The sequence below is a fragment of the Mercenaria mercenaria genome, chromosome 6 (genome assembly GCF_021730395.1).
Source record: "Mercenaria mercenaria strain notata chromosome 6, MADL_Memer_1, whole genome shotgun sequence".
Classification (NCBI taxonomy): Eukaryota; Metazoa; Mollusca; class Bivalvia; order Venerida; family Veneridae; genus Mercenaria; species Mercenaria mercenaria.
Genome location: NC_069366.1, coordinates 22,358,394 through 22,383,936, shown reverse-complemented (window position 1 = coordinate 22,383,936; position 25,543 = coordinate 22,358,394). Strand labels below are relative to the sequence as shown.

At 35.1% G+C, this 25,543-nt stretch overlaps 2 protein-coding genes across 3 annotated transcripts in view; one reads left to right on the top strand and one right to left on the bottom strand.

The window, feature by feature from the left end:
- Positions 1-9,309, bottom strand: part of LOC123549430 (deoxynucleoside triphosphate triphosphohydrolase SAMHD1-like) — a 33,655-nt gene extending 24,346 nt beyond the window's left edge. Inside the window, exon 1 of the mRNA XM_045337528.2 lies at positions 9,255-9,309. The gene's annotated coding sequence lies outside the window, so the exon portion shown is untranslated. The remainder of the gene's footprint in view (positions 1-9,254) is intronic.
- A 19-nt stretch (positions 9,310-9,328) lies between these two features.
- LOC123549431 (uncharacterized) lies at positions 9,329-25,266 on the top strand. Of its 2 annotated transcripts, XR_008371288.1 has the most exons (4): positions 9,329-9,387; positions 18,049-18,149; positions 19,191-20,601; positions 20,684-25,266. XR_008371288.1 is itself a non-coding variant. In XM_045337529.2 (3 exons), the coding sequence occupies exons 1-3, from the start codon at positions 9,350-9,352 to the stop codon at positions 19,973-19,975; spliced, it is 924 nt and encodes a 307-aa protein (XP_045193464.1). In that variant the 5' UTR covers positions 9,329-9,349; the 3' UTR covers positions 19,976-25,266. The 2 variants fall into 2 exon arrangements, 1 of the variants encoding a protein (XP_045193464.1); XM_045337529.2 differs by having other exon boundaries at positions 19,191-25,266.
- Positions 25,267-25,543: the final 277 nt, after the last annotated feature.

Here is a 25,543-nt window from a genome sequence, read left to right as displayed (position 1 = left end):
TTTTTGTGAATTTTCAAAGGTGGCAAAAAAATCTATTGTTTGTTTGTTTTGGGTTTAACGCCAGTTTTCAACAGTATTTCAGTTATGTAATGGCGGGCAGTTAACCTAACCAGTGTTCCTGGATTCTGTACCAGTACAAACCTGTTCTCCGCAAGTAACTTCAAACTTCCCAACTTGAATAAGAGGTGGAGGATGAATGATATCAGACACAATGTCTTTTATCAAATTGTCACCGAGAACATACTATACACTCTACCCGGAGATCAAACTCATGACCTCGCGATCTGTAGATCTGCGCTCTACCTTTTGAACTATTGGGGCGGGCGAAAAAAAAAAAATAAATAAATAAAAGGAAGTATAACAAGAGCTGTCCGTAAGACAGCCAAGCTCGACTATTCGAAATATTGTCACAGAAGCAGGAAATTATTACCCAAAATGTTAAATATCAAAAGAGTTTTAAGTTTGAAAGGGGACATAATTTGACCAAAATACATATCAGAGTTATGGGACTTGATGTTATCAACTAGTTTTATAACCCCGAAGAAACATGTTAAGTTTCAATTCAATATCTGCATTAGTTTTGGGGATAGTAACTTGCATGTTAAACTTTAACCAGAATTTTCTAAGTCCAAAAGGGGGCATAATTTGGCCAAAATACATGTTAAGAGTTATGGAACTTGACCCAGTGAGGTTGGTAATTGACCTTGAAAAAGAATAAATAAGTTTCAAAGCTATATGCCTTTTGGTAATAGCTGTATGTACTTGCACGCAAAACTTTAACCAGGATTTTCTAAGTCCAAAAGGGGGCATAATTTGCCCAAAATACATGTCAGAGTTATGGGACTTGGTGCTATCAACTAGTTTTATAACCCCTAAGACACATGTAAAGTTTCAATTTAATATCTGTAGTAGTTTTGGAGATAGTTACTTGCATGTAAAACTTTAACCAGAATTTTCTAAGTCCAAAAGGGAGTATAATTTGCCCAAAATACGTGTCAGAGTTATGAGACTTGACCCAGTGAGGTAGGTAATTGACCTAGAAAAAGAAAAAATAAGTTTCAAATCTATATGCCTTTTAGTAATAGCTGTATGTACTTGCATGCAAAACTTTTAACCAGAATTTTCTAAGTCCAAAAGGGGGCATAATTTGGCCAAAATACATGTCAGAGTTATGGGGCTTGACCCAGTGAGGTAGGTAATTGATCTAAAAAAAGAAAAAATAAGTTTCAAATCAATATGCCTTTTAGTAATAGCTGTATGTACTTGCACGCAAAACTTTAACCAGAATTTTCTAAGTCCAAAAGGGGGCATAATTTGGCCAAAATGAAGGTCAGAGTTATGGGACTTGGTGCTATCAACTAGTTTTATAACCCCGAAGACACATGTGAAGTTTCAATTCAATATCTGCATTAGTTTTGGAGATAGTAACTTGCATGTAAAACTTTAACCAGAATTTTCTAAGTCCAACAGGGGGCATAATTTGCTCAAAATACATGTCAGAGTTATGGGACTTGACCCAGTGAGGTAGGTAATTGATCTAGAAAAAGAAAAAATAAGTTTCAAATCTATATGCCTTTTAGTAATAGCTGTATGTACTTGCACGCAAAACTAACCAGAATTTTCTAAGTCCAAAAGGGGGCATAATTTGGCCAAAATGAAGGTCAGAGTTATGGGACTTGGTGCTATCAACTAGTTTTATAATCCCGAAGACACATGTGAAGTTTCAATTCAATATCTGCATTAGTTTTGGAGATAGTAACTTGCATGTAAAACTTTAACCAAAATTTTCTAAGTCCAAAAGGGGGCATAATTTGCTCAAAATACATGTCAGAGTTATGGGACTTGACCCAGAGAGGTAGGTAATTGACCTAGAAAAAGAATAAATAAGTTTCAAAGCTATATGCCTTTAAATGATAGCTGTATGTACTTGCATGCAAAAACTTAACCAAGGTGTGACGCCGACGCCGACGCCAGGGTGAGTAGAATAGCTAGACTATTCTTCGAATAGTCGAGCTAAAAAATTCTAAAAATGCTTATTTCTTCAAGGTCAAGGTCATTAGGGGGCCAGGACTCAACAAGGGGGTGTAAAATGAGTTTTTGAACCATCCTACAAAGTTTCAAAGCAATAAAAAAGTGAAAAATTGTTGTTTTTGTGAGTTTCCCTAACTTCTTCAGAACCCTGACACAAGTGACCACAACTTAGGTCAGTATATACCTATACTGACTAACCTTGACAACAACCTGTCTATAAACATAACAAGAGGACCATGATGGTCCTGAATTGCTCACCTCTTCCCACATGACCCAGTTTTGAGTATGACGTCGTTTTTTCTATTATTTGACATAGTGACCTAGTTTTTGAGCTCATGTGACCCAGTTTTGAACTTGACCTAGATATTATCAAGATAAAAATTCTGACCAATTTTCATGAAGATTCATTGAAAAATATAGTCTCTAGAGAGGTCACAAGGTTTTTCTATTATTTGACCTATTGACCTAGTTTTCGAAGGTATGTGACCCTGTTTTGAACTTTACCTAGATATCATCAAGGTGAACATTCTCACTAATTTTCATGAAGATCTGATGAAAAATATGGCCTCTAGAGAGGTCACAAGGTTTTTCTATTTTTATACCTACTGGCCTAGTTTTTGACCGCACGTGACCCAGTTTCGAAACTGACCTACATATCATCAAGGTGAACATTCAGATCAATTTTCATGAAGATCCATTGAAAAATATGGCCTCTAGAGAGGTCAAAAGATTTTAATAATTTTAGACCTACTGACCTAGTTTTTGACCGCAGTTGACCCAGTTTCAAACTTGACCTAGATATCATCAAGATGAACATTCAGACCAACTTTCATACAGATCCCATGAAAAGTGTGGCCTCTAGAGAGGCCACAAGGTTTTTTTATTATTTGACCTACTGACCTAGTTTTTAATGGCACGTGACCCAGTTTCAAACTTGACCTAGATATCATCAAGGTGAACATTCTGACCAATTTTTATGGAGATCCATTCACAAGTATGGCCTCTAGAGAAGTCACAAGGCTTTTCTATTTTTAGACCTACTGACCTAGTTTTTGACCGCACATAACACTGTTTCGAACTTGACCTAGATATCATCAAGATGAACATTCAGACCAATTTTCATACAGATCACATAAAAAATATGGCCTTTAGAGAGGTCACAAGGTTTTTCTATTATTTGACCTACTGACCTAGTTTTTGACGGCACGTGACCAACTTTCGAACCTGACCTAGATATCATCAAGATGAACACTCAGATCAAATTTCATACAGATCCCATGAAAAATATGGCCTCTAGAGAGGTCACAAGGTTTTTCTATTATTTGACCTACTGACCTAGTTTTTGACAGCATGTGACCCACTTTCGAACTTGACCTAGATATCATCAAGGTGAACATTCTGACCAATTTTCATGAAGATCTTGTGAAATATATGGCCTCTAGAGAGGTCACAAGGTTTTTCTATTTTTAGACCTACTGACCTAGTTTTTGACGGCACGTGACCCAGCTTCGAACTTGACCTAGATATCATCAAGGTGAACATTCTGACCAATTTTCATGAAGATCTTGTGAAATATATGGCCTCTAGAGAGGTCACAAGGTGGTTTTTCTATTTTTAGACCTACTGACCTAGTTTTTGACGGCACGTGACCCAGTTATGAATTTGACCTAGAATTTACCAAGATGAACATTCTGACCCATTTTCATAAAGATCCCATGAAAAATGTGACCTCTAGAGATGTCACAAAGAAAAGTTTACGCACGCATGGACGGACGGACGCACAGACGGACGCTGCGCGATCACAAAAGCTCACCTTGTCACTTCATGACAGGTGAGCTAAAAACCATATACAGCTTCTATAAATATGTTTAATATGTTGAAGCGATTGGGTAAACTAGGCTAGGATAACGGAAATATTTAAGAGGCATGAAATATATGTTAGCACATACATAAATGATGTTGTAAACTTACTTATTTCGCTTTGAATGGCAATTTTTCATGCCTGTCATATGATTTCATGTTATCGACCTGCAATTTTGGGTTAGTATAATCTTAAATGATATATTAATAGGAGCGCGCGGAAATACTATAGAATTATCTATGTTTCGTATACCTGCAGTTTTTTCAAAACTACAAAATTCTAACTAACATACCATTCCCTGTTGTATAGTAGCAGTATAGGAATACGAACTTCTATAATCCTAGAATTGGATTACGGTACCGTAATAGTTATTATTGTAGCCAGTCTGAGTCTGCCTATGAGAAAACATAACTGAATGGAAATTACCAATTATCATTATGTGTCCACTGCCTTAAGGTTCAAATCAATCTACTATGCTTAGTCACTGTTACTTTAAATACATTACTCATTAGTCCATTCATTGACTTTTTAAGAGACAGATATCAAGGTATCAAGACGATTCACCTCCTAGACGTTTCTCCCCCAGACTTTTCACCTCCTGGTTGTTTCACCCCTAGATGTTTCACCCCCTGATTATTTATAGTGATTAAATAGGTGTTAAATGATCTATTGTTATACTTGATTGATCTTTGATTCATGGTAGGTGTTGAGCAGTCTCAGATCAAAGAAGCATAACAGCAGAACTTTAGCACATACTTAATCAACATATTCAGCAACTTTATTATTTGGAAATAACAGATGATGTTGATTAAGTTTTTAAGAATAATTCTGTAGTCTTATAAAAAAAAAATGCAGTTTATAGGTCTATTGAATTAAATATGTCAATTTTTGTACATATATTTTTTATTCCTGAATAAATCAAATAAGTTAAGTATTTTTTTTTAGAAAAACTCACAAAAATATTTTATAAAAAGAGTAAAATTATGATATTCCTTCTTGTAAAATTGTTTATTCAATAAAATTGCTTGAATGTTTATTTTAGGCAAAATGTGTAGATAACTTTGAGTCAAACTGAAAAAAGGATCAGTAAAAAATTGTTATTTATTTCAATAAAATAGACTACATAATTTAGAAACTTAGAAAATTTATTATACCTCTTGAATTACAGAATAATTTTAAGTTTTTAATAATAATTCTGTAGTATTTAAAAAAGTTGTTGCAGTTAATAGTTAAATTTGTAAATTATTCAATAAATTAATTTGCTTGAATGTTTATTTTAGGCAAAATGTGTAGATAACTTTGAGTCAAATGGAAAAAAAATCAGTGAAAAATTAAAAAAAAAAAAATTAATTAGTTATATCAATACAAAATGACTACATACTAATTTCTAAAAAAGCATCATTACACAAGATTTATTTCAATGAATGTAAAAACTGCATATTTATTTCAGAATATAGAATTTAAAAGAAAAAGCCAAAAATACCTAATTTTAATGGATGTTAAAGATAAAATGACCTCGTTCAAGAAATCAATGACCTTGACCTTGGGGTTACTGTAGGAAACACAAAAATCTTTCTTCTCCTCTATGCGGATGATATTGTTCTGTTTACCGACAGCGAGACAAAGTTGCAACGAATGTTAGATACCCTCCATCAGTGGTGCAAAAAATGGCGCGTGTTGATGAATACTCACAAATCAAAGTGCATGCACTTCCGCAAAGGTTGTGCATCTAAAACAAAATTCAGATTCCATGTTGGTGACAATCTGTTAGAACTTGTTTCTGAATACAAATATCTTGGAGTTATTTTTACTGACAAGGGTAACTTGAACTTACACTGTGAATCGTTAAGTAAAGGCGCAGGAAGAGCTAACAGTGGAATTATCAATAAAATACGTGGAGATAAAGATTTGGATCAAACTCTAATGATAAGCTCTATTACAGTTGTGTTGTTCCGATTTTAGATTACTGCTGGAGTGTATGGAGATTCAAACATTTTCTAAACACTGATATTGTGCAAAACCGAGCAATTTGTTACTTTATGGGAGTTCACTGTTTCACCCCAGTTGCAGCTTTTTCCGGTGACATAGGTTGGCTACCATGCCGATATAGGCGCTGGTTAAATATGTTACGATATTGGAACAAATTGATATCACTTGATAATAACAGAATTACATGTAAAATATTCGAAACAGACTGTAGACTTTGCCACAATAACTGGAGCAGTGAAATGAAATCAGTCATGAACACGCTTGACCTCAGTGTTTATTTTCAAGATAAATCTATTGTTGATTTACGGCTTGCCAAAATCAAATGTGCCCAGTTTCTCTATCCGGCATCGAAATAGGTAAGCGCGCTGTCTCCTGTGACAGCTCTTGTAGGAATAGGATTAAACCTCTTTTTAGATAATTTAAACTTAAACTTTAATTTAAATCAATCATACTTTTCATATTCACATGGTGAATGGAAACAACTAGGGTTTTGGGAGGTGAAACAACTAGGGGTGAAACATCCAGGGGTTGAAACGATTAATTCGACAGATCTACTCTGGTTTGAAATAATCTCAGTAATTTCAGTCTACTGGCACTGATGATAAACCCGGACAGATGATAAAGTCGACCACCTTGGAAATATTCGATTGCAATCGGTTATTTATAAAATTGAACACACCATCTAATAGTTTCCACTTACAACACCAACTGGTGTAAACAAAAACAAAATTGGTAAATATTCTGTATAAAATTTATAATAAAATAAATGACTTATATTTATTTGTATAAAAAATATTTATCCAAAATTACTGGGGAAGAGGGTGTGTTTTGCGCATGCTCACTGTCGAAACATGAAGGCCTGACATTTGGTAACTTTTCAGTACTTGAACAGGAATGACTGCTGCAGCTTTTTGGGGAAAGTTTCAATATAATAATACCAAGAAAATTTTGTAAATGACAAAATGTTCGAATTTATCATCAGTCAACGTTCATTGATCAGGTCGGATATCCGGGCACTTCAGCGTATCGCGTTGCATAGCAACAAGCGGAGGTGACAGCAAACGCTAAATTGTAATTGAAAAGCGTTTCATGTTTCACTAGTGCTGGTTGTTTTTCTTTGCTTAAAGTAAAATTTTGGGCAATATTAATAAGTCAGTGAATTTAAAATGTAGCATGATGTTCCAGAAATCACTCCCGAGAAAGAAACCTTTCTTTTTTAGGTTTCAGACGTGATATTCATCATTGATCCGTGTAAGTTGCAAGGTCTCATATTTGTGACGGACTGGATGAAAATTATAATTTAAAAAATCGGAGGTCTTTTTAAAGTAAATAAAACAGAAAATCTATCTCATCTAATATTAGGTTTCTCCATTCGTTCACTTTTCTCGTTCTATTTAGTAGCCTGCCATTAAAATACTGTGGTGTCAAAAGTGATTCAGTCACTCCAAATTTAATCAAATCAACACCTCTTACCTAAATTCTCATTGGTATGAAATTTAATGAGAGGTGTCATAATTTAAAACTTAATAGCACATTATGCGTAAATACTGGAGAAGGGATTTTTTTTCTCCCTCGAAGGGTATCAGGATCACAATAGCATTTATAACACAAAGCGGTTTTTTATATGTTACAATTGTTTTAAATGTAATATGACATCTAGAGCTACTGTGTTACACGCGGAGATAAAATGATATATATAATAACTGCATGCTAGTTTCTTTTTTACGAAAAGCCAGGACGTATCAATAAATTGATGACTTCCAATTACGAAAATACGAAAAAAAAATACTGATCTCTGTTTTGTCAATTATTTAAAACTGAGAACGATAATTTGCACGCTTTGTCTAGAATAATGTTAGTCATATCTTGTAGTTTTCAATATCCATTTTTTTGTGTTAATTGTTAGACTGTCACAATTGACTGCTTCCACATACCACAAAATTCAAGCATTCATTCCAGTCATAAATCACTATGGAAACCAATCAGTATGTGGTATATGGATGAAAATCAGTTTTGACCAGTTCCTAATGACTATCGCTTATTAATAGATTGATTTCCTGTTTGTTTTATCCCTCTGATGTACCCCTTCGGGGCCGTATTATGGTAATTTCCTGTCTTATCCGTTTGATGTATGCCTTCAGGGTCTTATGATATTTGGAAGATGCACATTATTGTTATTTGCGTGTCAATTCACAAAGGTATTAATAGAGCTACTACATAAAAAAAACTTTAACCAATACACATGCCCGAACATTTAGTTCATTTGAAACTTTAAAATTGATTCACCAAACTTTTTTTTGGCTGGAAGGACATTTCTTCAAAAAAAAAAAAAAAATGTCTGCAATAAGATTACATATAGAATAAAGTATAAGTTTTCAACTTTATTTAAATGACTTTCATACTTAATGTACTTCGACATTATAGCATTTTACATTAACTAAATAAAATATATCGCACAAAGTACATTTCAGAAAATGGCAACAATATAATTATTTCAGAGCATTAAAACATTTAGAAAATCAGCTTATTTAAAAAAGACATAAAAATATCAGAAAATTAATTTACTTTTTGTTTGATCTGTTCTTTCTTAAAAAGAAAAAAAAAATTCAAGACACTTGAAAGAGATGAAAGAAACAACTGCTACGATTTCAAGCAAAGAAGTTGAATAAAAAAATGTTTTGTTCTCAGATATTTAGTTTAGATTAATATATATATATAGCAAACTGAGAAAATGTTGAATAAGCTTGGGAACTTGTTTTAATTATATGTGATCTGTAGCGCCGAAGAGCAGACAATACATAATCTGTCACTTTTTCCAGACCGTTTTAAAATGCCACAGAATCAATTATCACAAAAACCCTACTTTTTTTTGAAAAATATATAGATTGTACCATAGCGTAAGGACTGCAGATGATAAAAAAAATGACTCTTGATTTGTTTTATTTGAGTATTAAAACATCACAACCCGCACCGCTAGTTAATTCGCTACGAATTGCGAGGTCCTGCTTTCACCTCCAAGGTAATTTGCATAATCGATTGCTCCGGATGTGACATCACGCCGACCTGATCAATACAGTCCCCATTTTACAGACTCCTTTCAGGGCCTCACTTGGTGTGAGTTTGCTTACTAAATATAATTTAATTTATGTTAAGTTTTCATCAAAGGTTAAGCTTTATTTTGATACTGACCATTGATTACAATTTGCAGAAATAAAAAAGTTACAGGTATAAAACCTCATTTTATGTTCGGGTTTATCATCAGTACCAGTACATAATTTATTATTATTACACACACACTACATTGGCACTCGCCATATAAAAGACATAAACTTATCAATCAAACCTATTTGAATGATTGTAAATTTGATCTTACCGCGTTCGCTCCTCTTCTCCCTTTTTTTGCGGGTAATAGGAGACATTAATCTCACGACTGTCAATATCCATGACACCGGGAAAATAACAAAAAAAATGTCGGTGTGCAGAAATGCTTTTCAAAAACTTCACAGGTAAAAACGGTTGATCCTAGATGTGTCATTGATACATTTTAGTAGAATATTTACCTGTGTTTTTGCTTATTCCAGTTTAAGTGTGGTTACTTCACGATATATTGACAAAATGGTAAAAATATTTCAAACAGTAGTAGATTTCGGATAGGTACATAATTTAATGAACGTTCCTTTGTAGATATCATGATCAATACATTTCATTTAAATTGGTCACTGTCAGTATATAACTTAGTTCTAACTTTGTAGTTTAGAATTAATTAATGCAAGTAAATCTTCTTTCTTTAGAAATCAAAGCTAAATTTTGTTATGTACAAATTTAATATCCCAAGGCCAAAAAAAAAAATATGTATCCTGGAATCATGTGTTCTCGACAGTCTAACAAAAACAGGCATATGTAAAAAATAAATAAGATAAACTCATCTCTCAAATCACCATTTCCTCACAATTTTACCCCTTCCTGATCATCCTGATTTAAAAAATACACAATTCTTTTTTCGTTGAGTTAACAGTAGCACATTTTATCAGTGACCTACTTTCTAGTTCCAGGAAGCACCTGTCATATATTCCCGAGCTATATTTGGAAACTGAAATTTTTAGCATTTCTGTTAAAACCACTGTTGTGAAACTGGGGCACTGCAAAAAGTATTTAATCTGGAAATATCACCTGTTAATAAATATGGAATTTTACATTATTTTTTTAATATTTCTAAATTAATACAATGGGTATTCAGAAATGATATCGTTGCCCAGTAGCTTATATGACAATTGAAATAATTCGAAAACCCCAAATTGCTACATATTTTTCAAAACCTACCCATATCAATATCAAAAGGCTATAGCCTGAACTTCTTTTAAAATTTAACACTTTTCTTCTAAAATATTTCCTTTACAGATAGCCCAGATATATATCTGAGAAAATAAATATGTTTTTCAGTTATTTCACGTAACGCCTATTGCTACTTTACGCAGTCCACATCTCTTACAGTGGAAATCAGGCAGATTGATGTCACCAAGGTTTATTTTGATTGAACTCGGTGCAGAAATTTTGATAGCAGTAATGATGCTTGACGGAAGATTTATGGATAAATATCAACTTTTAAACCATGTTAAAAGTTACATTAAGACTTTCTAGCATATTTACTTAATTTGAAATCAGACTAAAACTGTCCTGCTTTGATTCGAGGTAAATTGTTTATTTTTTACATTTTTAAAGCAGCAGACACAATGTTTACACTCGTGTGTATTTACTTGTTAGGATTATGTTGCAAGCAAAAATTTACAGGTCATTTCCATAATAGCTCGAGAATACATGTATGTCGAGAACACATGACGTCGGGATATGTTTCCGGTGACCCGACCGACCATAAGTTTAGCCCCCGACTCTTAACCTTTTTTCGAACGAAATTTGCGGGTACGAAAAAAAGTTATATGCTCTCATTTAGGAACATCTGTAAAAAAAAAAATGGGCGCATTCCCGGATCGATGGACATTCACCAAGCTCTTTGAATGAGTCCACCTGGCCCGCCGACAGGCAGTTTCTTGGGAAGGATCTGACAGTTCTATATTCACATTTATCGTACATTGGCGAGTTAAAGTCTGGATAGGATGAGTGGACTTTGCTTTATACTCGACCGATTGGGCAAGTGGTTTTGATGTCGTAACTTTACCAAATTCAGAAATTATATCATATGAAAAAATACCTGGATTGACTGGAATTTACCTGCAAATCGTAAAGATATCAAAACGTCATGCCGGTAATTTTCCATTCTACGAGCACGTGCGACCTATCGTAATATCTAATTTACATCGCCGTTACTTTTGTTTATCGACACTTATGCAAAAAACGTGCATAGTGCATTCATTTTTTAATATAATCGCTTCAAATTTTCAACACCGCTTGAGAAATAATACAGTTTGAATTCTATAATAATTTTAATAAGATAACGACAAAAATGTAGGCAAAATTCTAAAAAATAAAAATGGTCGAATTTTCATATAATCACTTGTAAAATTTCAAATTACTTATTTCTTTCTAAAAGTAAATAAATGATACATAATATGGTCATAAAATTCAGACTTTTGACCAGAAAGTATAAAAAACAGAATTCAAAAATCTTAAATAATGAAAAAGCGGCAGCAATTTAAATACATGGAGTAAAACGATTTTTCACAAACAGATTTCTGTTAGCGCGGCAGAATAGGTTATGTAACCTTGTGAATGTAAATAGAAATGTGGTTTTAAAATAAAGCAATATGATGTTGATGCGGTTTTTAGCTTGACTATTCAAAGAATAGTAGAGCGATTGGACTCACCCATGCGTCCGCGTCCTGATTTGGTTAAGGTTTTGTATGTAAGCTGGTATCTCAGTAACCACTTGTGGGAATGGATTGAAACTTCACACACTTATTCACTGTGATAAACTGACCTACGTTGCACAGGTTCCATAACTCTATTTTGCTTTTTTACAAAATTATGCCCCTTTTTCGACTTAGAAATTCTTGGTTAAGGTTTTGTATGTAAGCTGGTGTCTCAGTAACCACTTGTGGGAATGGATTGAAACTTCACACACTTATTCACTGTGATAGACTGACCTTCACTGCACAGGTTCCATAACTCTGCTTTTTTACAAAATTATGCCCCTTTTTCGACTTAGAAATTCTTGGTTAAGGTTTTGTATGTAAGCTGGTATCTCAGTACCCACTAATGGGAATGGATTGAAACTTCACACACTTGTTCACTGTCATGATCTGACATGCAGTGTGTAGGTCCCATAACTCTACTTTGCTTTTTTTTTAAATTATGCCCCTTTTTCGACTTAGCAGTTTTTGGTTAAGTTTTTGTATGTAAGCTTGTATTTCAGTATCCACTTATGGGAATGGCTTGAAACTTCACGCACTTTTTCACTTTATGAGCTGATTTATAAGCACTGTGAAGGTTCCATAACCCTTTTTTCCATTTTTACAAAATTATGCCCCTTTTTTGACTTTTGTATTCATTCAATTGACAAGGCTGTTGAATAGTCAAGCGTTGCTGTCATCCGACAGTTCTTGTTAATTAAGTTTTAAATGAATCTTTATACATGTATTTTTTGACATAACTCTGTTAGATATTCTTCTCTAACAATAATGTAAATTCCTTGAGGGCAAACAGGTCACAGAGGTAGGATATCCAGTATAATTGTTTGACACATTTAACTGTCAGTTCATTCGTGATATTGCACATTCGCTTTTAAAAAATTAAAGAAGAAACTTTTTTATTGATTTCTTTTCAACTATTTAAAGAAGCGGGCGGTATGATCAGACAGTGATGTTTCACATGGCGCGAAAACATGACGTAATTCCATGACAGTCTCGGGCAACTGTACCGCTTTGATCTCCACTTCAGATGCTATGATACCGACACACTTCTTTTAGCTCTTTAGAGGGTGTTAATTAATGACGAAAACAAGGCCAATTATTTTGCTTATAAACAGAATAATTTCCGATAATTGTTTTTTTTTTTTTTTTGCTTTCACAACGGGTGTGTGGATGTTGATTATTGTGTCCATATTTTTGGGACACTTTTCAAAATAATTATTTTTCGGGAAATAAGTCTTGAGAAAATGAAAATAACTGAATATTTTATGCTGTCCTAACACTTTAGGAAAATATGGTAGGGGATAGACTTTAATTATTATTATTAATCGCTGCAGTTATTTTGGAGAGCAACTGGCTGGTGCTGCTGACAAAAATAGAGGAAAGAAAGATAAAAATGTCTGCTGTAAAAAGGAAATTTAAGAAGAACAAATATGCCTCCTTAAAAAGGAAATGTAGTGTACAAGAGAACAGTATTTTGTCTACTGTGTGTTACGTTTGAAATTTACTTATTGTACATGTATAATACTCCTTTAATAAAAGTGACAATATTAAACATGTCAGTTATAAGGACAAGTGACTGTTCACCAAGGGCGAGTAGATTTTAGTGGCTACTAGTCCTGCAGGGCCAAGGTGTGAAAGTAACTTTAAAGTGTATAGCATCTACTGTCTAGTACAGACATATATATTAATAAGACACTTAGACAGTAGGCAAAAGCAAAGATAAGGGAATTCTACTACTGTGAAGATGCGTATTCTGCTCTAGCCTAAAAAAAAATAAATAGATAATAATAATCGACCTACCTACCCTATTTTTTAGCTCACCTGTCACAAAGTGACAAGGTGAGCTTTTGTGATCGCGCGGTGTCCGTCGTCCGTCCGTGCGTCCATAAACTTTTGCTTGTGACCACTCTAGAGGTCACATTTTTCTTGGGATCTTTATGAAAGTTGGTCAGAATGTTCATCTTGATGATATCTACGTCAAGTTCGAAACTGGGTCACGTGCCTTCAAAAACTAGGTCAGTAGGTCTAAAAATAGAAAAACCTTGTGACCTCTCTAGAGGCCATATATTTCACAAGATCTTCATGAAAATTGGTCAGAATGTTCACCTTGATGATATCTAGGTCAGGTTCGAAACTGGGTCACGTGCCATCAAAAACTAGGTCAGTAGTTCTAAAAATAGAAAAACCTTGTGACCTCTCTAGAAGCCATATATTTCACAAGATCTTCATGAAAATGGGTCAGAACGTTCACCTTGATGATATCTAGGTCAAGTTCAAAACTGGGTCACATGCCTTCAAAAACTAGGTCAGTAGGTCAGATAATAGAAAAACCTTGTGACCTCTCTAAAGGCCATATTTGTCATGGGATCTATATGAAAGTTGGTCTGAATGTTCATCTTGATGATATCTAGGTCAGATTCGTAACTGGGTCACGTGCGGTCAAAAACTAGGTCAGTAGGTCTAAAAATAGAAAAGCCTTGTGACCTCTCTAGAGGCCATATATTTCATGAGATCTTCATGAAAATTGGTCAGAATGTTCACCTTGATAATATGTAGGCCAGGTTCGAAAATGGGTCACGTGCCGTCAAAAACTAGGTCAGTAGGCCAAATTATAGAAAAACCTTGTGACCTCTCTAGAGGCCACATTTTTCATGAGATCTTCATGAATACTGGTCTGAATGTTCATCTTGATGATATCTAGGTCAAGTTCAAAAGTGGGTCACGTACCATCAAAAACTAGGTCAGTAGGTCAAATAATAGAAAAACCTTGTGACCTCTCTAAGGGCCATATTTGCCATGGGATCTGTATGAAAATTGGTCTGAATGTTCATCTTGATGATATCTAGGTCAAGTTCAAAATTGGGTCACGTGCGGTCAAAAACTAGGTCAGTAGGTCTAAAAATAGAAAAGCCTTGTGACCTCTCTAGAGGCCATATATTTCATGAGATCTTCATGAAAATTGGTCAGAATGTTCACCTTGATGATATCTAGGCCAAGTTCGAAAGTGGGTCACGTTCCATCAAAAACTAGGTCAGTAGGTCAAATAATAGAAAAACCTTGTGACCTCTCTAGAGGCCATATTTTTCATGGGATCTGTATGAAAGTTGGTCTGAATGTTCATCTTGATGATATCTAGGTCAAGTTCAAAAGTGGGTCACGTGCCATCAAAAACTAGGTCAGTAGGTCAAATAATAGAAAAACCTTGTGACCTCTCTAAAGGCCATAATTGTCATGGGATCTGTATGAAAATTGGTCTGAATGTTCATCTTGATGATATCTAGGTCAAGTTCAAAACAGGGTCATGTGCGGACAAAAACTAGGGTCAGTAGGTCTAAAAATAGAAAAACCTTGTGACCTCTCTAGAGGCCATACTTATGAATGGATCTCCATAAAATTTAGTCAGAATGTTCACCTTGATGATATCTAGGTCAAGTTTGAAACTGGGTCAAGTGCCTTAAAAAACTAGGTCAGTAGGTCAAATAATAAAAAAACCTTGTGACCTCTCTAGAGGCCATACTTTTCATGGGATCTGTATGAAAGTTGGTCTGAATGTTCATCTTGATGATATCTAGGTCAAGTTTGAAACTGGGTCAACTGCAGTCAGTAGGTCTAAAATTATTAAAATCTTTTGACCTCTCTAGAGGCCATATTTTTCAATGGATCTTCATGAAAATTGATCTGAATGTTCACCTTGATGATATCTAGGTCAGTTTCGAAACTGGGTCACGTGCGGTCAAAACTAGGCCAGTAGGTATAAAAATAGAAAAACCTTGTGACCTCTCTAGAGGCCATATTTTTCATGAGATCTTCATGAAAATTAGTGAGAATGTTCACCTTGATGATATCTAGGTAAAATTCAAAACAGGGTCACGTACCTTCGAAAACTAGGTCAATAGGTCAAATAATAGAAAAACCTTGTGACCTCTGTAGAGACCATATTTTTCAATGGATCTTCATGAAAATTGGTCAGAATTTTTATCTTGATAATATCTAGGTCAAGTTCAAAACTGGGTCACATGAGCTCAAAAACTAGGTCACTATGTCAAATAATAGAAAAAACGACGTCATACTCAAAACTGGGTCATGTGGGAAGAGGTGAGCGATTCAGGACCATCATGGTCCTCTTGTTTCTGGCATGTCACAGGAAACATACTTATTTTTTTTTTGACCTAACATGCTTTAAGCAGTATATGCTAAGAATTCATCTCTACAGAGCTTATGTTCATTGTTTCACAAAGCGACAGTAAATAAAATTTACCTTTACCTTTTCCCAAGCAACTGAATTAACAAAATAGGCAGAAAGTTCAGCCCCAATCCCAATGAAAAAAGTATGTCAAAAATTCCCAATTGAAAATTGGAAAAAATGCTAGAAAGTTTACACAACATGACTCTAAAATTGGGATCCGAAATTCATTACGTTGATATCATGATATTATGGTTTTATAAATTGTAATTACTTCCCCATAAACCGTATCATTGACAGGCATGATAATGTTACCGTCTGTTCATCGTAAAAATGCCGTCGACAAAAGTAAGTATTATGCTAAGAAAATCAATAAAAGTGATGCTAAAGTACGCCAAGAATTGATTTTTTGTTTGTCAGGCAGACCTTAAAACTACAGATTCATTTACTGCTAAGATTACCACACCTGCATTGGCTACGTCTAGTCAAAGAGAAACTGAAAGTAAAAATACAGATAAACAGTAACTGTAAGCGTTAGTGGCTGGAATCTGCATGACAGATTCAGACAACAATCTTAGTGATAATGAAACACAAGACGCAGTCATATCTATTGTGAATGTCTTATTATTGCAAGTTCAGTTGGAGATACATGTTTGATTGTAGAATAATTTTTTTGTTTTCAATGAATTAATATTGTTAATTTTACTAGTATCTTTTACCATAAAACTTGCTTAATTAAAAAGTATTGTTAGTTCTTTATAAATCCTGAAATGAAAAAATGCCAATTTAGGTGTTTTATGACGCATTTTCCCTAATTGTGTAGGCCCCTGCCCCATTTTCTAAGCACATCTTTCCACTTGATTTCCTAAGCCATAACATGTTCTATATCACAGACAATTTCATTGCACAACTTGATGATCTTTGACATGTTCTTTATACAAGAGCTTATCCACCTTAGCATTGACATGTTATTTATTTCAGAGCATATCCATCTCACAACTTGATAATCTTAGCCTTGACATGTTCTTTGTTTAAGAGCATATCCACCTTAGCCTTGACATATTATTTATTTCAGAGCATATCCATCTCACAACTTGATGATCTTAGCCTCGACATGTTCTTTGTTTAAGAGCATATCCACCTCTCAACTTGATGATCTTAGCCTTGACATGTTCTTTGTTTAAGAGCATATCCACCTAAGCCTTGACATATTATTTATTTCAGAGCATATCCATCTCACAACTTTATGATCTTAGCCTCAACATGTTATTTATTTCAGAGCATATCCGCCTCTCAACTTTATGATCTTAGCCTTGACATCTTCTTTGTTTAAGAGCATATCCACCTAAGCCTTGACATATTATTTATTTCAGAGCATATCCATCTCACAACTTGCTAATCTTAGCCTCGACATGTTCTTTGTTTAAGAGCATATCCACCTCTCAACTTTATGATCTTAGCCTTGACATGTTCTTTGTTTAAGAGCATATCCACCTAAGCCTTGACATATTATTTATTTCAGAGCATATCCATCTCACAACTTGATAATCTTAGCCTCGACATGTTCTTTGTTTAAGAGCATATCCACCTCTCAACTTGATGATCTTAGCCTCGACATGTTCTTTGTTTAAGAGCATATCCACCTCTCAACTTTATGATCTTAGCCTCGACATGTTCTGTATTTTAGAGCATATCCACCTCTCAACTTGATGATCTTAGCCTTGATGTGTTCTTACACTATATTTCAGAGCTTATCATCACCCAGCTTGATAATGTTCTATATTTCACAGAATATCCACCTCTTAACTTGATGATCTTAGACATGACATGTTCTATATTTCAGAGCATGCACATCTCTCAGCTTGATGATCTTAGCCATGACATGTTCTGTATTTCAGAGCATTATCATCTCTCAACCTGATGATCTTAGACATGACATGTTCTATGTTTCAGAGAATATCCACCTCTCAACTTTATGATCTGAACCTTGATGTCTTATATATTTCAGTGTATCCATGTCACAACTTGATGACCTTAAATTAGCCATGACATGTTCTTTGTTTAAGAGCTTATCATCTCTGAACTTGAGAATCTCAGCCATGACATGTTCTATATTTCAGAGCATATCCATCTCTCAACTTGATGATACAAGTGAGTAAGGATCTCAATGCTGTGCAGGTTGTTCTCCCAGGGCTTAGGTTTGATGACATCAATCATACAGGTAAGGTTATTTGCCAGTTCAGGATTATGTGTGTAGCAATAAATTGTTATACATTAAGGAGAAGCCCTATCTAACTGATTGCCATTTGTAAAAAAGTAGAATTTATGAAGTTTTTTGACACAATGTAGCACCTTTTATTAAACAGATGTTGTATCAATTTTTACTCAGCTGAATGGTGAGTCTATAAGGATGATCAGACAGACATCATCCATTATCAGCAACTTCTTATATAGTTTAGTTACCATTTACCAACCAGATAATTAAAAAAAGTAAATGTTTTTTATAAATTTCTAGTTTAATTTCTTAGCAGAATTCTGTCTCGGCTCTAATCCCAGTCTATTACTCAAATTACCTCCCCTGATGCTCTGATATAAGGAAAATTACCCCAATAGTTGAACTGTCTGTGCTAAAAAGAAAAGAGAAAGGCACAAAATAATAGTACATAGCTCTTGCTTTTATTTTGCCAAAATTAGGCCCATTTTTAACATAGAATTTCAGATGAAAGTTTTGCATGTAAGCAGGTACTCAGAAACTACCAGTCCAAGTGCTTCCAAACTTCACACTTGTCATTAGCTTCATGAGATGACCTCCAAGGTCAAGTTACATAACTTTAACTTACATTTTGTCAACAGTATGCCCATTTTTATTCATAGAAATTTTATTATAGTTTTGCATGTAAGAATGTTTCTTAGGAATTATTTTACCAAATAATTTCAGATTCTTTCACATCTTTTGCATCATGGGAGGACCTCATATAGCAAGTTTCATAACACTGGCTTACATTTAAGTAAAAATTATGCCCCTTTTTCAACTTAAATTTTTTTGCTATAGCTGTTGTATGTAAGCTAGTATTAAGTGGAAGGGCTTTAAAAAGTCAAGCCCGCTGTCATCAGACAGTTCTTGTCTCTGTTTTTGCATGATACTTTTTGTCCTTGTCTATCTGTCATCTGTCGTCCTTCTGTCATTTCACAAATGGTTGATTCTGTGGTAACTTTAAAAGCACAAGACATCTACATGTATGTTCTATATTTCTATTTGCAGGTCAACCAAATATGGTGACCATGTTTGATATGATGAGTCATGTGGAGACGGCTTCCTTTGGTCATGAACCATCCTTTCTGGACTACCTTGCCTTACGTCAACAGAATCTCCGAGTGTTTGTCAAAGCCTGCGTCATGGACATAAGCAGCGAATTTTATGAAACAACAACTCCTAAAGCACCTTTAGATGTCCAGGTGAAACTAACAGACATTGGAAATAGCACTTTTACAACTACAAATGAGCTGTTCTGTGGTGGGGACCTTAACCCATCCATAAGGACAAGAAGCGTGTATGCATTTACTAACAAGAAAACTAGTCAGCTTGAACCTGTGCCAGATTGGTGGAGAAACAGATTCACTCCCTTGCTGAAATCGCCATCAGGGAACAACAAACCTTTTGTAACTACTTCACCAAAGTCAGCACCAACCCATATGAACTGTTTCACAATACCTCTCAGTGACACAGATCACAATGAACGTACAAGATGTGCATCATATTTGAGATATTTTACTGAAAATACAAGTGTTGCCTCAAGGAAAGAACTTCTTAAGCACATCAAGTCGTCATTCCATGAGTTCCATATCAAGAGGCTATCAATGTTGTACTTTGGTGCAACAAATTGGGGAGACATGCTTATATCGGAAACGTGGCAGGGTGAAAAACCTTTGAAAATAATGTGTGAGATTAGTAAAGATGAGAATCCTGTGTGGTTTGCAGAGATGGAACTTTATGACAAGGTTTTTGGGCTACCGGGACTTGAGACAACACACAACTCAACTTCATGAATGCAAAAAAGTTATAAGGGGTGTTCATGTGAATTACGTTTAAAACAAAAAGTAAAGTCAGATCTTTCCCATACTGTCTCCATAATCAGACCTTCGGTTAGAACTCCACTGTATATGTCTATATTTTATCAGAGTCAAGCTGGTTCTGTTGTGATTATCCTTTGCTGCATTACAACCATGTACAGGGAAAACTTTAATTCATGCTGAAATTATAGAAGTGAAAATTGGAACACCCCTCAATATTACTTCTGTCAAAAGGAATTTTAATTGCAGAAAGTGACTGGATTTTGTACTATGATTAAAAAGGAAGTCAGGGTATTGAAATGGTAATGCAACAGATATTGAAATAGAAAAATATGCTTAATGAAAATTCTATTGCATTTGTACATTTCAATTTACAGAGAGCAAACACTACACTACAGCAACAGGTATTTTCTTTCCCATCAGACAAAGTGAACCTCTCCAGAACAATGATCTCTTTACAACAGACACATTGTCTTTCCATTATTGTTGACTTTTAAGAGATGTACTATACAGAAAAATTTGAGTATCTTCAACATTCAGTATTTGCATTGCATTGTTTTTGAAATTCATTTTTGACTAAGTAATAGTGATTGGGCCAATAGGTCATTGAACGTTGCATGTAATATAGTGGTTGGGCCAACAGGTCATTGAACGTTGCATGTAATGTAGTGGTTGGGCCAACAGGTCATTGAACGTTGCATGTAATGTAGTGGTTAGGCCTGCAGGCCATTCAGCATTGCTGTTATAGTGTTTGGGCTATAGGTCAGTGAACATTGCATGTAATGTAGTGGTTTGGTCTACAGGTCAGAGAACATTGCATATAATGTAGTGGTTGGGCCTAAAGGTCGGAGAACATTGCATGTAATGTAGTGGTTGACCTACAGGTCATTGAACATTGAACATTGCATGTAATATAGCAGTGGGGCATGTAGGCCATTCAGCATTGCTGTAATATAGTGGTTGGGCTGTAGGTCAATGAACATTGCATGTAATGTAGTGGTTTGGTCTACAGGTCAAAGAACATTGCATGTAATGTAGTGGTTGGGCCTACAGGTGATTGAACATTGCATGTAATATAGTGGTTGGGCATGTAGGCCATTCAGCATTGCTGTAATATAGAGGTTAGGCTATAGGTCAATGGACATTGCATGTAATGTAGTGGTTTGGTCTACAAGTCAGAGAACATTGCATGTAATGTAGTGGTTGGGCCTAAAGGTCATTTAACATTGCATGTAATGTAGTGGTTGGGCCTAAAGGTCATTGAACATTGCATGTAATGTAGTGGTTGGACTTCCAGCCCATTGAACAATATTTTTACATTGCATGTAATATAGCGGTTGGGCCCTCGGGCCATTGAACTTTGTAATGTAGTGGTTGGGCCATCAGGTCATTGAACATTGTATGTAATGTAGTGGTTGGGCATAAAGATCATTGAACATTGTATGTAATATAGTGGTTAGGCCTTCAGGCCATCAGACATTGTAGTAATATAGTGGTTGGGCCTTCAGGCCATTGAACATTGCATATAATATAGTGGTTGGGCCCACAGGCCATTGAATGTTGTTGTCATGTAGTAGTTGGGCATACAAAGTTTCAAACATTGTAGTAATATAGTGGTTGGGCCTACAGGCCAATGAACGTTACATTTGAATTAGTGGCACATCGGCATGTTCCTATTTAATGATTTTCAGCATAGTTATGAGCCTTGATTTGTCAGATACTATGATGTCTGCTACTTCTCCTTTACCTCTGCTTGGAATTCCAGCAAGTTACACAGGAACAATCAGTGCCATGCCTTGTTTATATCATTGGAAGGTTATGGTTCAGTTATTTTCACTGAAGTAATGGCCCTTAATTTGTGGTTTTATAATGTCTGCATACTAAGTGGTGGGAGACATTTTTTTTCATGAAAAACAATCTAGTTTTCATTTATTTGATTAAAAAAACAAGACAAAAATGTACTGTTTACATCTTCATGAACTTGTTCACAAATGGAGGCTGCTGTACATCCTTGTGAGCTTGTACACAAATCTAGGCAGCTGTACATCCTTGTGAGCTTGTACACAATTCTAACAGCAGTACATTAGCATGAGTTGTACACAAATCTAGGTAGCTGTGCATTCTAGTGAGTGTATACACAAATTAAGGTTGCTGTATGTCCTCTTGAGTTTATATACAAATTATGGTTGCTGTACATCATTGTCAGCTTGTTGTAGACAAATCTAGGTAGCTGTACATCCTCATGTGCTTGTACACAAATCTAGGTAGCTATGCATCCTCATGAGCTTGTAGACAAATCTAGGTAGCTGTACATCCTTTTTAGCTTGTACACAAATCTAGGTAGCTTTGTATCCTTGTTAGCTGGTAAGGAAATCTAGGTAGCTGTGTACATACGTGTGAGCTTGTAAACACATCTAGATAGCTGTGTACGTACATATGAGCTTGTAAACAAATCTGGGCAGCCTTATACAATGTACATACATGTGAACTTGTAAACAAATCTAGGCAGCTCTGTACATACATGTGATCTTGTAAACAATTCTAGGCAGCTGTGTACATACAAATAAGCTTGTAAACAAATCAGGGCAGCTGTGCATATACATGTCAGCTTGTAAACAAATCTAGACAGCTGTGTACATACACATAAGCTTGTAAACAAATCAGGGCAGCTGTGCATATACATGTCAGCTTGTAAACAAATCTAGACAGCTGTGTACATACATGTGAGTTTGTAAACAATTCTAGTCAGCTGTGTACATACACATAAGCTTATAAACAAATCAGGGCAGCTGTGTATATATGTGAGCTTGTAAACAAATCTAGACAGCTGTGTACATACACGTGAGTTTGTAAACGAGTCTAGGCAGCTGTGTACATACACATAAGCTTCTAAACAAATTTAGGCAGCTGTATACGTCTTAGGCAGCTGTGGACATCCTCATGAGTTGGTACATGAGCTGTTAAACAAATCTAGACAGCCATGTACAGATTTTTCAGCTGGTCAAATGTAAGTAGACTTCCGATATACAACTTGGCAGCTGTATATAGTCTGTTGATGTAGGAAACACAACTAGGTAGCTACATATAGTCGCACTTGTAAATAAGTTTAGATGACTTTCAAGCAGTAAATGAATACGGCTGTATATAGTAGTTAGTTTTATGAAGAAGCAAAAAGAAACTAGAGCACCCGTGCACAGTTTCTTGGAGATTGAAAAGGCTTCATTTTATTCACCAGCTTTTGTAATGTTAATACGGTAACTAAAATGTTTTACTTCCATTTAAAGTTTGAGATTATTTGGTGGGCAAAAATGTATTTTGTTGTGTTTTGATGTAAGTTTACATTTGATTTTTATACGCCCTAAGGGACGTATTATGTTATGGTCCCGGTGTCCGTCTGTCTGTCCATCCATCCATCCGTCCGTCCGTCCATTAGCTATTTCGTGTCCGCTCTGTAACTCTTGAACCCCTTGAAGGATTTCAAAGAAACTTGACACAAATGTTCACCACACCAAGATGACATGCAGAGTGCATGTTTTGGATGTCTCATTTCAAGGTCAAGGTCACACTTAAAGGTCAAAGGTCATTTGAGTGTGTTTTGTGTCCGCTCTGTAACTCTTGAACTGCTTGAAGGATTTCAAAGAAACTTGGCACAAATGTTCATCACACTGAGACGACATGCAGAGCGCTTGTTTTGGATGACTAGCTTCAAGATCAAGGTCACACTTAGGAGTGAAAGGTCATATATGACTTTGCTGTGTCCGCTTTGTAACTCTTGAACCCCTTGAAGGATTTCAGAGAAACTTGACACAAATGTTCACCACACCAAGACAACATGCAGAGTGCATGTTTTGGCTATCTTATTTTAAGGTCAAGGTCACACTTAGGGGTCAATGGTCATATGAGTGTGTTTCGTGTCCGCTCTGTAACTCTTGAACTGCTTGAAGGATTTCAAAGGAACTTGGCACAAATCTTCACCACACTGAGGCGACGAGCAGAGTGCATGTTTTGGATGACTCACTTCAAGGTCAAGGTCACACTTAGGGGTCAAAGGTCATATATGACTTTGCTTTGTGTATATTGCTCTGCATTGCAGTGCTCTTGTTTTTATTTGGCAAAATACCTTTCTGTTCTCTTACAATAATTTTTTTTTTAATTACTTCCCGTTTTTATTACTATAAATAGCCTAAAAATACTTATTTTGAATTTTTTTTATTATTGGCAGTAGGGAAAAACTTAGACCACTTTTCTGTGGTACAACATGGATGGTACATCCAATTTTTAGATGTATTTTGACATAACTTTACCTAGTAAGAATTTTTTCTTGGACTTGGGCATATTTTTTTTTTGAATTTCTTCTTTTTGTTGTTCCTGTCCTTTGTGTTTCAGTCAAATTCTTTAAATTTTGCTCCCATCCTCTGATGTAACCCTTCGGGCGTATATTGCCCCGCTTGGCAGCGCTCTTGTTAAAAAATAATTCCATCTTAAATGAACTGTTTTAAAGTTGCTCCAAAAACGGATTGAAAAGGGTTCCCAGTTTCTCATAGAAGCTGAAATTGACAGAGAAAACTGAATTCTCTTGAAAAATTATGTCTGATATTGTTGTAACAGTATGGAAACTTGTTCCACATATTTTACGAAGACATGTGAATTTTCACACTTATTTTCTTGTTGTTAACTGTAAAATATTAGCATATTTCATTGAAAATTTGAAACACCATTTAAAGGGACTGGCCTCCAGATAGTTCGACAACAACAAAAAAATACCTTTTTTAGATATCTGGAAATAAATGCCATATTTCTTAAGAAGGCTTTGATACTTATTACTGACAAACTATATGTTATGGAAACACATGAGAATTTGCTGTTTTAACTACTTTTTACAATGAAAATCAAAAAGCGTTTGTAACGCTTTACTCCAGGTAAACTGTCTTGATTATAAATATCTATATTTTGAAGTCATAATTCACTAAATCCGCTATAGCGCTATTGGTTACAATGATGGGAAAATGTCTTTATTGCCGCGGTGGTCCGGGATTCGATTCCAGACGCGGTCATCCTTTCTTTATTTGGAATTTTTATAACATTTTAGAAACAAAAACTCATCTTCTATAATGTTCATAAGTTGACCAAACTTCAGTTTGAGAGAAAGATTATTTTTAGCCAATTCTGGAGGTCAATGCCTTTAATGATAACTTAGATAAAACATAACAAAGATAACAATTAGTTAATTCTTGAGCTGTGATAGTTGCAAAAAGGTAATAAAACAAGAGCTGTTACAAGAGACAGCGCGCTCGACTATTTCGATGCTGGATAGTGAAACTGGGCACATCTGAGGAAACTAGAGCTTTCACTGGAGTGTTTAATGACTCCAGTTATGGATGAAGATATTGCACAATAGCCTGAGTCTATGTCAAAAATATCAACTTAAAGTAATAAGAGAGGTAAAGATAAAATGTATCAAAACACTGTATAAGTATATCCTAAGCAAAAAGGGGCATAATTCATTAAATATTGGTGCCAGAGTTATGCAGCTTGTGTCATGTA

Bases quoted from the DNA above. Each gene is read 5' to 3' on its own strand.
- LOC123549431 (XM_045337529.2), top strand. From the start codon at position 9,350: ATGTCGGTGTGCAGAAATGCTTTTCAAAAACTTCACAG. The intron at 9,388-18,048 runs GTAAAAACGGTT...TCTATATTTCAG, and splicing joins GCTTTTCAAAAACTTCACAG to AGCATATCCATCTCTCAACT. The intron at 18,150-19,190 runs GTAAGGTTATTT...TTCTATTTGCAG, and splicing joins TGATGACATCAATCATACAG to GTCAACCAAATATGGTGACC.